Source organism: Mesoplodon mirus, assembly GCF_964341445.2.
Source record: "Mesoplodon mirus genome assembly, chromosome: 19".
In the NCBI taxonomy this organism is placed as follows: domain Eukaryota; kingdom Metazoa; phylum Chordata; class Mammalia; order Artiodactyla; family Ziphiidae; genus Mesoplodon; species Mesoplodon mirus.
In genome coordinates this window covers 3629907-3646343 of record NC_138995.1, presented here as the reverse complement: position 1 = coordinate 3646343, position 16437 = coordinate 3629907, and the positions used below count along the sequence as shown (strand labels likewise).

The following is a 16437-nucleotide window of genomic DNA, read 5'->3' as shown; positions in this document are numbered from 1 at the left end:
CAGACTTCAGGCGACTCCTCACTGCCCACTGGCCGGGCACTGACGGGTGAGGGCTGCAGGTGAAGGGGGCACCTGGCCTCAGCGTTGTCCTTGGGGTTGCCAAGCGGCTCGGCTGGGGGCAGGTCTGGCTGGCCCGGGTGTCTCCCCGTGGGGCTGCCCCGCCATGGGGCTGCCCCGTACAGTTGTTCCAGCTGTGCACAAGCCTAGGGAAGCACAGTGAAGCAGCCTGGACCGGGAGCACGCTGCTCAGGGCGAAGCTCTGTCCCAGCGTCCGCGGGGCCTCAGCATCCGACCACTCTGCCCCCTGGTCACTGCTGAGCCCGCGCCTCGATGGTCGGGGCCTCTGGGGCAGAGGGAGGGGTGGCTGCCTCCCAGCCCCCTGAGCTGTAGGCTGCCCTACCTCCCCCCAAGCAAAGGTTTGATTAGGTAGCAGGAGCGAGCCCTCCTGAGATGGTTTGGAGAAAAGACGAGGGTCTTGGCCTCTGGGACCCAGGCAGGTTCTGAACAAAATCCAGGAAGGATGGGTGCTGCTTGCGGAGGGGGTCTGTGCTGGCCCCAGCTTCCTCCCCCGCCCCGGGGCCCCAGGTGCCCCAAGTGGGGCTCCCGCAGACAGACGTCTGCCCAGTGGAGCCCGTCAGAGGGGAGCTTTGCTAGATGGCGCGTCTCCAGGCAGCTGCTTGGGACTGTCAGCAGCAGGCTCCTCGGCCAGGTCCACCTCTGGCTGCCCGAGCTCACGCAACCCCCGTGACTGGGCGAGTGCGGTGCCTGGCACGAGCTGAAGCTCTGCTGTGTAGTAAAATCTGGGGGTCCCCTGTCTGGCCTGCCCCAGATTCAGGGCCCTGGGTGCTCTCCGTGGCTCTCAGGTGCGGTGGGGTCTGTGTCGGGGGCCTGTGGGCCATGGGGCCTCTGGGGGGGCATGTGAGGGGTCTTCTCTGACCCCAGACTGCAGCCCAGAGCAGTACGGGGTGTGGATGTGCACACGACCGAACCTGTTGGGCCTGGGCATGACTCTCGGGGACCCCAGGACCAGGCCCTGCCGGCAGCTCCAGCCCTCAGGGGCCACTCTGCTGCCCGCCTGCCGGGATATCCCACCGGGAGGTGATGTTGGGGCGAGCCCGGTGCCGCTGGGAGTGGGGGAGGGGGGACACGCCTTCACTCCTCGCTCACAGGGGGCCCCGCCCCTCGCGGGAGGAGCAGCTGCGGGCCAACCTGGCTGCAAATGGGTGACTTCCTCCCAGCCCCCCAGGCCCCGCCCTCTCCTCCCACCCCACGCACCACCATGACCCTGTACCCCTGCCAGGAGCTAAACCAACCCCAACCTCCTGACCCCCCGCAGGCCTGCCGCCCTCCACACCACCCACCTCGGGGGGCAGCACATGGGGGTGATGCTGAGGGTGGGGCTTGTTTTGGAGGTGATGGAAATCAGATAATGGTGATGTTTCCACAACGCTGTGAATGTGCTAAAAACCACCAACCTGTGTGCTTTCAGCACCGGATCATAACTCAGTTCTTAAAACTTGAAATGAACGCATTCCATATTTTGAAAATACAGGCCTTCCTCAGCCACGCCCTCACCTGTTCCCCACCCTGCCAGGCCCGTCCGGCAGCTAGGACGCCCACCCTCAAGCACACAGGGGGCTCGCGGGGAGAACTTGGGGCCTTTCTGTGCGCCTCGGGGCGTCTCGTGCCCACCCCCTCGCTCACAGCCTCACGTGCAGCTACTGCCGCTTGTGGGGCAGGTTCAGCAGATCCCTCACCCTGTGCCCCAGCGGCCCACATCAGCCCCGGTGACCGGGGTGTCGCGCACGGCCCCCAGCTGCCGTGGGTGTAACTCGTCGAGCCACACTTGCTCTCCCGAGGCTCTGTCTCCGTCCATGTCTGGGGTGGTGGCCCTGCCTGCGCCCCCGGCTCTCTCCCCAACTCGGCGGGAGGCTTGGGGTGAGCAGCACCGGGCACGGGAGGCCCTGTCCGTGGGCGGGGGTGGGGAGTTACCGCCGGGATCCCAGGCTGGGGCGGGGCGTCCGCGGGAGCCCGCATGCCCCTGCCCGGCTGTTGGGGGCCGGGGGGCACCCGCTCAGGCTGCTGTGTCCTTCTCCCGCAGGGTCTTCACTGAGCAGCGAGTCGTCCCCCGTCTCCTCTCCGGCCACCAACCACAGCTCTCCGGCCAGCACGCCCAAGCGCGTGCCCATGGGCCCCATCATCGTCCCCCCTGGGGGCCACAGCGTCCCTAGCACGCCCCCTGTGGTGACCATCGCCCCCACCAAGACCGTCAACGGCGTGTGGAGGAGCGAGAGCCGGCAGGTGAGTGTCGGGGAGGCGGGGGCTTAGGGTCGTGGGGAGGCGGCCTCCTGCGGAGCAGGACCTGTCGTTTTCTCTGCAAAGTGGTGTAGCTACAGCACCTACCTGGAGGGTCTGTGTGATTCAGGAATATTCACGGGCGTTAGTGGTCTTGGGCTGCCACAACGAGCATCACAGAGCATCACAGACGGGGGCTTATTTCAGACAGATTTATTCTAGAGGCTGGAGGCCCAAGTTCCAGGTGTGGATAGGGTCAGTTTCTCCTGAGGCCTCTCTCCTCGGTGTGTAGGCGGCTGTCTTCTCCCTGTCTCTTCCCATGCTCTTCCCTCTGTGTGTGTCTGTGTCCTAATCTCTTCTTCTTATAAGGACACCAGTCCTATTGGATCAGGGCCCACCCTAGTGACCTCGTGTTACCTTAATTACTTGTTCAAAGATCCTCTCTCCATATATGGTCACTTGCCGAGGTCCTCGGGGCTGGAACTCCAACATAGAAATCTTGGGGGACAAAGTGCGTAAAATGGTGTTTGCACATCCTAAGCACTTGATAGACAATAGCTGTTATGATTATTATCTATTGCACAAACAAGGAATCGAAATAGCGAAAATACCAGCCCATATTTTCACAGGTCAGTTTTCCTATTTCTGTATTAACTTTCGAAGTCCGCCCACTCCAGGAGGCCCTTTCCCGCGCCTGGGGGGGGTGGGTCCCTGGTGTGACGTGGCCGTGCAGAAGGCTCTGGTGGCCTTGGGAGCTGCCCCTGCACCTGCCTACCTCCACCTCCCGCCCGCAGCCCCGGTGCTCCCAGCCTGGAGGGGCCCTTCCTAATTAAGGACACTGTCCCTGTGCTTCTCTCCTGGATTTTTCTGGAGTTGCCAGAGGTATAGCACCACTTGGAAATACTAATTAAACCACAAAGAAAGTGGGGGAGGAGGGCAGCTCTCTGCCCTGCTGGGGCGGGTGGGGGGATGGGCCCCAGGGCCCCAGCTGGACATCACTCAGGGTCTGTCTTTTCTCTGCCCTGGAGGTGGGGGGAGCCAGCCTCCGTCCACAGAGGGGGCCACCCTCAGGCAGGCCCTGACCAGGGAGCCCAGTGGGGACCCCCTGAATTCCTGGAAATAGGCCAGGTGGCCATAGCTTGACTCCCACATCCGAGGTGATAGACACTGCTGGGTCATCACCTGGCCAAGGCCCCCGTGCCCGCCTAGAAGCTGCTGTCCTGGCTTTGTCGCTCTACCCCGAGTGCAGTTTGGAGGCAGGAGAGCCAGGGCAGGGCCTGGTGAGCGGATCCCGGCCAGAGGGGTTTGGAGATGCCCAAGACGCCACAGTCCTGGTTTGAGGGAGGACGAGGGGTCCTCACCAGCGTCTCCTGCCTCCAGAGGGGCCCGTTGCCACCTGGCGACCAGCCTCGACCGCAGGGCCCTAACCACCTGCGTCTCCCCTAACTCCCGGGGACCCAGATGGTTTCTGATCCTGTTGCCACGTCCCTGGTTTGGCCCTGGCTGGTGACGGCCACCCACGGCCCGATCCTCCCCTTTGGTCCTGTCCCTTGTGCCCAGCAGCCGCCCATCCAGACCCAGGAGCCTCCTAAACGATCCCCTCCTGGACACTCAGGTGCCTTGGCCCCCTTCCCCCCAAGCTCAGCCCTCCTCGGGGTGGGGGGTCCTCACTGCCTCAGAAACACTGAGTAACCCCCAGAGAAAGGGCCGCGGTGGCTCTCTCCAGCCACTTACCAAGGCGGTGGTTAATGAAACACTAGTGCCACCCGGGAGGGCGGTGGGAAGGGAGCTGGATTAGTGGATGATGTACAGCTCGTCGGCTCCGGCACAAAGGCTCAGCGAAGAATTGAATCCTCCCGGGGAGGGGGAGACCGGGAAGAGCGGAGTAGTGAGGCGGGAGGGGGGCTTCCTGAAGTCACGGCACGTGAGTCACGGGGGGCCCTCCGGCGCACCGGGGTCACCGGTATTTCCCAGGTAGCGGGAGCTGTGGAAGGACACATGCAATGACAGTCTGTTTTAAAGCTAACGGCACGTCTGCCCGGCTGCCTAGTGGAAACCTCTCTAATCACCAGAGAATGAAGGATTCTCCCCCCCCACACCCCGACTCCTTCCTTCTTTCATCTCTACAGCTGCGCCTGCAGCCGCTGTTCAGAAATGAGAGCTGCCCGCAGATGTTCCTCGGGGCGAGCCCGGCCGCGGGCCGGCGTGGGGGCCTCGGGGTGGCTGATTGAGCCTCCTGGGCCTGGCCTGGTTTGGGGGCTGCTGCCTGGGCCCACCCCCCCGACCTCGTTCCCAGGTGCCTGTCATAAGCTTGGCTGGGCTCCAGCCAGACGGGAGGCGCGTGGGTCCCACTGGACCCCCTGCCTGCCAGCCCACCCCTCCCCCCGCCTCTCCACCTCCTTGTTTGTCCTCGGCCGGGCTGGGAAGGTGCCATCTGGCCCAGCCGCCTTCAAGCAGGGCTTTGTCCTGCCGAGGGTTGAAGGGGGCTTCTGGGGACGGCATTGCTGGGGCTGGTGCGCCCGGGGCCCCTCCCCTGGGACAGGGGCTGCCTGGGGCCCCTCACTCTGCTGTTTGATTCAGCAAACAGTGCTGGAAGCGCGAGGAAGCGTGTGATGGCCTGGAGTTGCCCGGAGCTTGTCCCCAGATTTTGTCTTTAAATCGAGGTCCCCTCAAGGACTTTGCTGTCCTGGGCTGACGGTGGAGGCCCTTGGCTGCCATCTTCCTCCTACTGTGGCCTGAGGGGAGGAGGGACCTTGCTGCCAGCCTGGAGGCGGAGCCCAGGTCACCCCGGGTCCCATCACCCCGGGCATTTATCGGGGGAGCCGCCCTGGCACCTAGGGGGCCTCCGGCTGCAGCCACTGCGTCCCCGTCCAGAGAGCATCTGAGGGCCATGCCGTCCCTTGTTTAGTCCATCTCAGACCTCGGGCACAGGGCCTCTCCATTCCACGGTGGCCCCCGTGAGGGACAGGCCCCAGAGCAGCTGAGGGGCGCCTTCGCGCCTTGTCGCGGGGGTCAGCACTTGTACTGGCCTGGCCCTGTGCCAGCAGAGGGAGGGGTGTGAGGGGGACCCGGTACGCTGAGGACAGCCCCTTGGGTGGTAGTGTCGACGGGGAGCGCGAGAGGGTGTAGGGGGGTGGGCTAGGAGGTGCAGCTGCTTGCGTGAGACCCCCGCTTCCCGTTTACACCCGTGCACCCGTCTCTGCTGCTCTGTGAGCCGCTGCTGTGATTGCACGTTTGACAGCTGGGGGAACCAAGGTCTGGGGCAGTTATGGGACCTGTCCAGGGTCTCCAGGACCAGACGGGAGCCACCCCGCGCTGGGCCCCGTGTAGAAGGCTCGTAATACCCAGGCGGGGGTCCCGGGCTTGCCGCACGCGTGGGTCCCACCCTTGACTGCCGCTTTGCGACCACCCGTCCTGGGAAGGGCAGGTCGGAGTTCACGCACCACGAGGGCCCCGCCATGAGCGGAGGGGCTGTGCCCACATGTGGGAACAGATGAGGCCGCTCATTAAAAATTCCAATCGGCGGCCTGTCTCCTCCAATTAACGAACAGTGCCGCGGCGCCCGCCCACCAGCACGTTTGGTAAATACAGTGACGGACGGGCCCCTCGTGCTCCGCGGGGTCACCCTCTGCTGGTGTGGAGGTGGAGGGGTCACCCGGCGGGCTGCGCAGTCTGCCCCTTGCCCCCCCCACACGGGGAGTGAGATGGTTGGGGGTCTCTGCTGCCCCATTTCCTGACTCTGACAGGAAGGTTACTGGCAGAGCCAGGGCTGGAGGGACAGTAGAGGGTGTCTCCTCAGGGACAGACTCTTGTCACCGCCCCACGTACAGTGGTCATTCCTGGACACGCGCCACATCAGTGAGGAAGCAGAGGGTTGTGGCCCAGCGGAGACACCGTGGGTTTGGGGTGGACAGACCCGGGCCCACGCCCTGCTTGCTGTGGCTGATCAGGGGCAGCTGCGCCTGGCGCCAGGTGGCGGGCATCGTGCCATCTGGCCAAGGAGGGGCTGCGATGTGGAGCTTTTGGGGCTCAGGGGAGGCCTGGGCCGAGATATCCTCACCTTAGGCTGAACAGGGTATCACGGTGACGGAGCCCCTGGACTGGCGGCCGCTCCTGCGTCCAGAGCGAGAGCCCCCGGCTGCTGTTGACGCTCGGTGCCCGCTGCGCGGCCCTCTCTCAGCCGTGTGAATGACCCCAGCGACAGAACCTTCCGATGGGTTGTGGACGCTTCTGTGGGCGGGCGTGCAGGACGTTCCTCCGTGTGGCTGGGGGTTCTGGGGGCTGCCTCCTCCCCTGTCCTGGTTTCTCGGGGGCTGCCTTCCCCACCAGGCTCCAGGTCACTCTCTGCGTCCGGGAGTCTGGGGCAGGCGGGCCCACGGCCCTGCCCCTATCAGTGTGCAAAGGTCCCCAGACAGGTCTGGCCAGTTGTGCTCTGGTCAGTGCCTGGGCCGCCCCGGGGTTTGTCCCGGGGACAGGCTGGCATGCTCTGCCCAAGGGCAGCAGCAGCTTCTCGGCCACGTCCTCCACGGGCACCGTGGGCCGAGAGGTATCTGTGACGCAGGCTGGCAGCTGGCAGCACAGCTGACGCCTCGGCCCCTTGGGATGCCGGCGCATGCCTGGCGATCAGTGGCCAGGGGCTCCGCGTGGTTCTGTCACAGCCGCTGCAGTGCAGAGCTCACCGCCGGGGGGTTGGGGGGTTGTGTGGAGACCACCATCATCCAGCTCCCGCGTCTGAGTTTGGAGCACGTGTGACCTGTGGGAGATCGGTGCTGGGAGGGCACAGGCGACCCTACTGTGCTGCGTCCCCTCGCGGGCACTCGTCTGGACTCCAGTCCGATCTTGGGGCGTCTGTCCTTTCCTGTCGCCCAGATGTGTTTCAGTCCAGACCCACCCATCATTGGAACCCGTGTCCTCCCTTCTTTCTGTTCCACCTGCCACGCCGCTCATACCGCGGGTTTGGGTGGAAAACCATAAGGAAAGGCCATCTCTAGATCGTGCTCTAAAGCTTGAAACTCCCCCCGCCCCACGAGTCTGGAGGAAGGCCTGGCTCGTCGTTGGCCGTCGTCTGAGCCGCCCGCCCCTGCCCTGACCCTCTGCTCTCTGTCCTCTAGCAAGACGCTGGCTCTCGGGGCAGCGGCAGCGGTCGGGAACGCCTCATCGTGGAGCCCCCGCTGCCCCAGGAGAAGGCAGGGGGCCCGGCCATCCCCTCCCACCTGCTCAGCACCCCCTACCCTTTTGGCATCTCCCCCAGCTCGGTGGTGCAGGACTCCCGCTTTCCTCCGCTGAAGTAAGTGCAGGTCCGGGCCCGGGGAGGGCATGTGTGCTGGGCTCTGGACCCCTGAGGCTCTGGCCGCCAGGCCGGCTGTGCCAGCTGAGCCCAAGAGCCGCCAGATGGTGGCTCAGCCCCGGGCCGGCAGCCCCGTCTGCGCCTGCTGGCCGTTTCTATGCTGAGCCGATGGCTGGCTCTGCTGTCTGCCCGACCCTAAACCCCCAGTCTGGGGCTCCCGGGGCCAGGGGTCCCTCCAGGCCGCGGATAGCGGCCCTGCGCCCGCTTGGTGAGGACGGCGGGGGGCCGGGGGGGCCCAAGGAGCAGCAGCTGCCCACCTGTGCCTCCTGCCAGGACCTGTCCTTGCGAGGGAGGCATGGTGGAAGTGCGGAGAGGTTGGCCCGTTCCCCGGCCTGGGGCTCACCCCTGCCTTTCGTCCTCTGTCCATCCCTCCTGCAGCCTCCAGCGGCCCGTGCACCACGTGGTGCCCCCCAGCACGGTGACGGAGGACTACCTGCGGAGCTTCCGGCCCTACCACACGGCCGAGGACCTCCGTGTGTCCTCCCTGCCCCCCCTGGGCCTGGACCCGGCCACCGCCGCAGCCTACTACCACCCCAGCTACCTGGCCCCGCACCCCTTCCCCCACCCGGCCTTCAGGTGAGGCACCCCTTGGGCAGATACTGGTTGGGGCCAGATTCCCAGGGGGACCCCAGGCGGCCGCCCCTCCCAGTCCTGCACGTGAGCCGTTAGGACTTTGCCCCCAGAGGGGAATTCTGTCCCAGCTGGCCTCGCCCCAGCCCCTCCCTCTCCCGCAGTGGGCTCCACTGGTGCACGTAAGCGTTAAGGCGCAGAGCGCACGGTTTGTGTGCGACTAGGAAACCCCGCTGGAGACGGCGCTGTACCACTGCTCTACGTAGAAGCGTCCCGTGTCCTCCCTGACGGGTCGGCAGTTATGCTGTGGACCACCCCTCCCCAGACCTGGAAGTCTCCTCACTTGGCCTGGGGTGGCCAGCAGGGCCTCGGAGCCCTGAGCTGTTATCATCTGTTGGCCTCTGGGAGGAAGGGGCTTTGGGTCTGGCTGTGGACGTGGACCCTTTCTGCAGGGCCTTCATGGAGGCTCTGTGGCCGTCCTGCCCTGTCCAGCGCCCCTGGATCAATAACCGTACCTGGCTGGGGCACCTGGTGGTGGGGCTGGGTCTTGCCTTTTTTCCTGTACGTTCCGTGCTCACTAGCCCCGTCTTCCCGCACAGGATGGACGATTCCTACTGCCTGTCGGCCCTGCGGTCCCCTTTCTACCCCATCCCCACCCCCGGCTCCCTGCCCCCACTGCATCCATCAGCTATGCATCTCCACCTCTCTGGGGTCCGCTACCCGCCCGAGCTCTCGCACTCGTCCCTGGCGGCACTGCACTCGGAGCGGATGTCCAGCCTCAGTGCCGAGAGGTAAGCCCCGTCCCAGGCCGGGTGTCCTCTGCTTTTCCCTCCCTGGACGGCAGAGCCTGGCTGGGCCGTTTGTGTGTGGCCAGGCGGGCTCCTTGGCCACTCAGGTCCTGGGTCTGTTCGCCTGCAAAAGGGGCGCTGACGGTGGATGCTTTGAGCTCCTGGCCAGTGCCTGACGAGGCTGCATCCTCAGAATCTCCAGTCCCCCCCGGCCGTGAGCTTTCCATGGCGTTTCGGGAGCTGGTGCACAGCTTTTGATCTAACGGACTTTGAGTCTCTTAGTGCGTTAACAAGAGTAGAACCCGCCTCACCTCCCGTCACCGTTCGGATGGGAATGCCGGCTTTTTCAAAACCTTGGTCTCGGGTGTGAGCTCCTCGCTTCTGGGGGTTCTCCCTAGCAGCCTGCCCCGGCTCCAAGCGCCCCCGCGGCGGAGGTCACATCTCCCTCTGCTCGCCCCACAGGATGCAGATGGACGAGGAGCTGAGGCGGGAGAGGGAACGCGAGCGCGAGCGGGAGGCTGACCGCGAGCGCGAGAAGGAGCGCGAGCGCGAGAAGGAGCGCGAGAAGGAGCTGGAGCGCGAGCGGGAGCTGGAGCGTCAGCGGGAGCAGCGGGCCCGCGAGAAGGAGCTGCTGGCCGCCAAGGCGCTGGAGCCGGCCTTCCTGCCCGTGGCCGAGCTGCACGGGCTGCGGAGCCACGGCACTGAGGAGCGGGGCAAGGCCTCGGAGCAGCTGACCCCGACCCGAGCAGGTACCCGAGGGGCGGACCGTGCCCGGTGAGCTGCGTTCTGGTGGCTCCCCAAGGAAAGGGCCCTGCTGTGCAGCGTCTGCCCGCAGGCCTGCAGCAGATTCACATCATGCCTTTGGCAAGCTGCGTGCCTCATGTCCCCAGACAGGGAGCCGGGGGGAGAGGCACACGACACAGAGAAAACAGATGTAGGTAGACAGCTGAAAGACTATGCACCGTGGTGAAACGTAACAAAATGCTTAGCAAGGGATAGTTTTAAGTGGTGTGTTTTTTTTTTTTTTTTTTTTTAACGCGCTACGCGGGCCTCTCACTATTGTGGCCTCTCCCCTTGCGGAGCACAGGCTCCGGACGCGCAGGCTCAGCGGCCATGGCTCACGGGCCCAGCCGCTCCGCGGCATGTGGGATCTTCCCGGACCGGGGCACGAACCCGTGTCCCCTGCATCGGCAGGCGGACTCTCAACCACTGCGCCACCAGGGAAGCCCCCTTAAGTATTTTTTAACCTTAGTTTTTAACATTTTACTTTATTACACGTACGCGTAATCTAACTTGTAGCAACCGGCTCGGGTGATTCCCAGAGTTCAAGTCTGCTCTGGTGTGTGGGCGTGAGCCTGCCCCACACGCCCACACCCAGCATGTCACCCGGATGAGGCGAGCGCCCGGGAGCATCCATGCCCCCGGCTATCTCGGCCCGGGCGCAGGGAGGTCCTTGGAGGGTGGTGCACGCCGCCTCCGGGTGGACGGGCAGCGGGGAGGGACTGAGCCTGGTGCTGAGATCCCGCCGTGACAGCCTTTCTCCCCCACAGAGAAGCTGAAGGACGTGGGCCTGCAGGCGCCCAAGCCCGTGCAACACCCCCTGCACCCGGCGGCCGCCCCGCACCACCCCGTGCCCGGCCTCCTCTCCACCCACGGCCTCTTCTCTCTGCCGGGCAGCAGTGCGGCCACGGCCCTGCTCCTCCAGCGCACCAACGAGGAGGAGAAGTGGCTGGCGCGGCAGCGGCGGCTGCGGCAGGAGAAGGAGGACCGCCAGTCGCAGGTGTCCGAGTTCCGGCAGCAGGTGCTGGAGCAGCACCTGGACCTGGGCCGGCCGCCGGCGCCCGCGGACACGGAGCACAGGCCTGAGGGCGCCAGGTGGGCCCGGGGAGGGGGGCGGGGCCTGCGTGTAATGAGCGCGTGCGCTTGGCTTCCTGCGAGCCTGCGAGTTTTGTCACCTGTGTTTCATTTCACCTTCTAACCCCTACTCTGGCTGGGAGGAGGGAGCAGGGAGGAGGGAAGTTGGTTTCTCAGGGGCCTCCATCCCCGAGTAGCCTGTGTCTGCAGCCCCGGCCCAGCTGCGTCCCAGCAGGGACGCTCGTGGCTCCTGAAGGAGGGCGAGGGAGAATCTTCATTCAATAATTATGTCCTTCCCACCTCCCTCTGCCCAACCTTTTTTTTTTTTTTTTTTTTTGCGGTACGCGGGCCTCTCACTGTTGTGGCCTCTCGTTGCGGAGCACAAGCTCCGGACGCGCAGGCTCAGCGGCCATGGCTCACGGGCCCAGCCGCTACGTGGCATGTGGGATCTTCCCACATCAGGGCACGAACCCGTGTCCCCTGCATCGGCAGGCGGACCCTCAACCACTGCGCCACCAGGGAAGCCCCCAAACTTTTTTTTTTAATGAGAAGGGGGACTCCCTTTAATTTTTAATCAGGCAAAAAATTAATTTGACTGCTTTTGTAATTTTAAAAAATACCCGTTTCTCCAGCTGTGTTCTAAAAAATTTCCAAGAGGCTTTTGCACCTGTCTCTGGGACCCCTGTCTGCCGACACCTGCCTTGTGAGCTGGGTCCCTTCTTACAGCTGCCTGTGGGGCCTCGCTGCTCCCTGTCTGCTGATCTGGCTGTCACCTTGTGTCCCCCACCCCACCTTCCCTCCCTCCAGGGCTCACTCTGAAGGGCCGGGCTGAGACCCACACAGAGTTGGTGGCAAGAGCCTGGCCAGGCCTGGGGCACACTGGGCACTGCTCCCCTTCTCCGGGCCCATCGCCCTCAGCTTCGCACAAAGGAGGTCGGGTGGGAGGATTTCTGAGCCTCTTCCCGGCCCCTGATGTCCATGGTGCTGGGTGTCTGGGTCGGAGGCATTGTAAATGTCCACTTGTTCCCTCTCTCTTTCTCCAGCTTTGGCTGATTGGTGGGTATTTTTCTGTGTCCTGGGCATGGCTGGCCTATCCAGCAGTCCTGCCTCTGCATCCACTGAGGGGATTCGCTTGCTAATTGGATGTGACCGGGAGTGCACTGTGGCCAGGCCCCTGCCTGGGTCTCCTACCTCCTCCGGTCTCTGCTCCGCTCAGCGTGGCCACAGCGAGGTCTGTGCTGCAGACGGTCCCTCTGCTTCTCTGGGCCCGTCCGAGGCTACACAGGGGCTATCTCGTCTGCTTCTGAGCTGCCCCCTGTTCCTCTGGTCCCCGTCACACCCAGGGGACTGGGCGAGCAGTCAGCACACGTCCAGCATCTCCTGATGAATTCAGGGCGCGCTGACTCCCGAGGGTGGCTTCCCCTGCTTGGGGCTGCAAGATCCCAGCGCAGCTGTCAGGGCCTGTGTGCTGCCGCCCCCAGCGGGGGTGGCCTCTGCCTTGGCCCTCACCTGGCCTCGGTGCTCCCCACAGCAGCGCGAACCTGATGGTCTTTCGGGCCCTTGGGCTCCGGGTTAGAAAACCAGCCTGTGCCTGGCTGCGGCGCATGAAATATTGCTTCGCTAACAGGTTTCATTTTTCTGCTGTTTACTTGAGGACTTACCGCTTCTCGATATGGTTCCCTTTCGTATCCGCCCAGCAGAGGCACAGTGGCCTTGGTGGCTCTGATTAGCCGGCCCCCTCCTCGGCCAGGCAGGCGGAGCCCTGAGAGACGGCTGCTCACGTGCCTGCCGTGGCCTCTGCCCTTTCCCCTTACGTCCCCTCAGACCTTACCCTCGGTCAGTGTGGCAGCGTGGTGCTTCCCTTAAAAAAATAGATAAACTTTGGAGAAACAGTAGCCACGTAGTCCTTTGGAAGGTGAATGTTGTTTTAAATGCACCGAGGAAAGAGGCACTTAGTTTGGCTTCGGGGCAAAGCTGCGTGTCTGATGGGAGGTCCCCTCTGGCTCCTTCCCTGCCTGTGTGTGAGGGGCGCGTGCTCCGGCAGGTGGCCTGACTCCCTGGACAGGCCCCGGCCCGGGCCTTGAAGACCCTCTGGGCGTAGCTGCCGGCTGTGAGGGTGTCCACGGAAGCAGGTCTAGGCCGGGTGGATCCCCGAGGCCGGCCTCTTGCTGCTGTCTGTGAGCACAGAGGGAGAGGAGGCCGGGCCCCATCCACGTGGCTCGCCTGGAGGAGGGATCGGGCCGGGGGCGGGTCTGTTCTCAGCATGCTCAGAATTCAGGAAGCGGTGGGACAGGGTGAGCTGCTGTGAGGTCGTGGGTGAGAGACGGGCTCGAGCGGGTCTGGCCGGGCTGGGACTGTCTCTGTCCTAGACCCGCAGAGCCCATGTCAGGCTCCCTGTCCTCTCCAAAGCGGGCCTGCACACGCCTGCCTCGAGCCGTCCACAGAGAAGGTGGCGGAGCGGAAGGCCCGTCCTCCCTCCAGCCCTGGGACGTGGCCCAGAGGAGGCCTGCTCGCCCCTCCAGCTCTGGCCGGCTCGGGGTTCCTGGCAGGTGGCCTGGGGGCCAGGGTGGCTGGCGCGCCCGGGCCCTTGCGGCTGACGGCTGTTTCCGCTCCCTTCGCAGGCCGGGACCAAACCGTCACGAGCCGGGAGGCCGCGACCCCCCGCAGCACTTTGGCGGCCCCCCGCCCCTCATCTCACCCAAGCCCCAGCACCACTCGGTGCCCACGGCCCTCTGGAACCCGGTGTCCCTGATGGACAGCACGCTGGAGACACGGCGTGCCCCCGAGGGCCACCCTCTGCACGGCCACCCTGCCCCGTTTGAGCCCAGCCGCCAGGCGGCCGTCCCGCTGGTGAAGGTGGAGAGGCTCTGCTGCCCCGAGAAGGCGGAGGAGGGACCCCGGAAGCGGGAGGCCGCCCCCCTGGACAAGTACCAGCCGCCGCCCCGCGAGGCGGGGGGCCTGGAGCCGCAGGCCTTCCCCCCCGCGCCCGCGCACTTCCTGGCGGAACTCGAGCCGTCCCCCCAGACCGTCCTGGGCCAGCCCCGGGCCCCGCTCGCCCCGCCGGCCCCCTTCGGGGAGCCCCCCGGGCCCCTGAAGCCGGGCTCGCCCTACCGGCCCCCAGCGCCACGGGGCCCCGACCCCACCTACGTCTACGATGAATTCCTGCAGCAGCGCCGGAGGCTGGTCAGCAAGCTGGACCTGGAGGAGCGCCGGCGGCGGGAGGCCCAGGAGAAAGGTCGTGTCCCTAGCGGCCGCGGCCCTCCCTCTTCCCTCCTCCGTCCTCCCTCCTCCCTCGGGCATTCTGCCCCGGGGTCTCAGCAGCTCCAGGGAGCAGGTTCACTGGCTCCTTCCTGCCTGACACTTCTGCTGGGGAGACAGACCTGGGCCCCCCGTCTGTCCTGCCACAATGTGCGTTATCGCAAAAATCCAAATCGTAGACTGTGAAAACAGTTCCACAGACACACACACAGTTAATAGGTGATGAACAGAGGCCAGCAAGACGGTCTGAAGTATTAACAGTGCAGCGTAGAGGGGAGGAGGCTGTCGAGAGCGCGGCCCGGGCCCAGTGGGGACTCCTCTCCTGGGGCTGCCGTCCCAGTTGCAGGCGGGTGGGCGGGGCGGGGGACGGCGGGAGCTCTGGCCGCCTCTCCTTGCTCCTGCACAGGGTAGGGTGGGACTCAGCCAGCGGCACCCTGGGTTCCCCAGAGAGCCACGGAGAACAGGCGAGTAGGCCCAGGGCAAGCGTGGCTGTCCCCCACCTTCACCCCGTCAGACCAGGGGGGGTTGGGTCCAGACCAGTTTCTTCTGCATGGTGTTGAATTCAGCTTCTTAGTCAGAAGCGGGGGCCAAGGCTGAGTGAGTCTTGGTTGGTCTGCGTTGTTGGTCTAGGCTAAATTTAGAGCCCCAGAAAGATTTTTCTGCTCCACTCACCTTGTGAGAAGGCAGAGGGAGAGCCCCGGTGCCCTCGGGTGCAGGGGTTCTGTTCTCTGCTTGCATGCATGCTCTATACGTTTGAGGGGACGGGGACCTGAGTGTGCCTGTCCCTTCCCGAGCAGGAGGGAGCGGATGTGCACAGACAGCCTTGGGCTGCCGTGGACGTGGCCCCGGGCCTGTGTGATGGACGGTCCCCTGCTGGGGGATCGGTGTTGGCCAGGAGGCCGCCTGGTCACTTGGGTCTGTGGATCCAAGGGAGGCCTGGTGCCTGCCTTCTGCCCCCCACCTGCCAACCCTGAGAAGCCCTAGGACTAGGGGTTAATGCACATTTCCACCTGGGGTGAAAGGAATCTGGCTTTGGGGGTGCTCAAAGGGCAGTAGGGCCTGGCCTGCCAGGTGGAGTGCCCTGTGTGTGTCCACTGGCGAATCGAGGCTCCCTGCCCAGCTGAATAGATCCGTTCCTCCTCCAGGATACTACTATGACCTGGACGACTCCTACGACGAGAGTGACGAAGAGGAGGTCAGGGCCCACCTCCGCTGTGTGGCCGAGCAGCCGCCCCTCAAGTTGGACACGTCCTCCGAGGTATCTGGGGTTCGTCGCTGCGGTCAGGCTCTGGGCTGGGATGCTGGCACCCACCTCGGTGCCTGCCTCTGGGCTTTCCCACGCTTGTTGGGACGCCGTCAGGGCCCTCCTCCTCCCGGGCCCGGCACGGAGTGGCCACGGCACAAGAGCTTCGAGGACCCCAGGAGGGGCCCCTGGGTCAGTGGAAGCACGCCACTGCCAGTGGTTTCAAACTCATTTGTTTTCTTTCCCAATCTAGAAGCTAGAGTTTTTGCAACTTTTTGGCTTGACCACCCAACAGCAGAAGGAGGAATTGCTGACCCAGAAGCGGAGGAAGCGGCGGCGGATGCTAAGAGAAAGAAGCCCGTCGCCCCCGACGGTTCAGAGCAAGCGGCAGACGCCTTCGCCGAGACTGGCGCTGTCCACCCGCTACAGCCCCGACGAGATGAACAGCAGCCCCAACTTCGAGGAGAAGAGGAAGTTCCTGACCATCTTCAACCTGACCCACATCAGCACTGAGAAGAGGAAAGGTGAGGCCTGGGCGGGGCGGGGCCTCACCAGGAGGGCCGAGGGTCTGTGAGGAAGGAGGCGGGGCCACGGGCTCCTGGGGGCGTCCTGGGGCTCTCGGGCTTCCTCCTGGCTCCCCTCTGCTCTCACAGACTTGCCCCGCTGTCTCCGCCGTCACACTTCTCTCCGTCGGAAACTCGCACGGCCCCCTTCAAAGCCTGTTTTCTCTTGTCTCATCCCGGGTGGAATTGAAGACGCGCTAACGTTCTGTGTACAGCCCACCGTGAGCTTGATGCCTGCTCTTGTCCCTTGTCAGCTCTCCCAGCACCTTCAACCCGCCCTGGGTGTGGGGTGGACCTGCGCCTTCCCGAGCAAGGTGCTCAGGCTTCTCGGTAGCGGGCGCTTTCTCTCGGCGGCTGCTCTCGTGGCCGCTGGGCAGAGCCGACACCCACTGTGACTGGACGATTTGCCCTGAGAGATGCTTCCAGATCGGTCTGGCCACCAAGGGCCATGTTGGGGCTGACTCTTGGGCTGGAGCCCATGCAGGAGGAGTGGTGCGGTCTGAACACTTTCTGGGGCAT

At 64.8% G+C, this 16437-nt stretch overlaps 1 protein-coding gene across 10 annotated transcripts in view; it reads left to right on the top strand.

Moving 5' to 3' along the window:
* Positions 1–16437, top strand: part of GSE1 (Gse1 coiled-coil protein) — a 425485-nt gene that overhangs the window by 396326 nt on the left and 12722 nt on the right. For all 10 annotated transcript variants that reach the window (XM_082607675.1, XM_082607677.1, XM_082607682.1 and 7 more), the window contains 9 exons: positions 2102–2301; positions 7407–7582; positions 8021–8218; positions 8812–9003; positions 9463–9749; positions 10551–10875; positions 13476–14089; positions 15258–15370; positions 15609–15879. In XM_082607675.1, the coding sequence (XP_082463801.1) occupies positions 2102–2301; positions 7407–7582; positions 8021–8218; positions 8812–9003; positions 9463–9749; positions 10551–10875; positions 13476–14089; positions 15258–15370; positions 15609–15879 (2376 nt within the window). The remainder of the gene's footprint in view (positions 1–2101; positions 2302–7406; positions 7583–8020; positions 8219–8811; positions 9004–9462; positions 9750–10550; positions 10876–13475; positions 14090–15257; positions 15371–15608; positions 15880–16437) is intronic.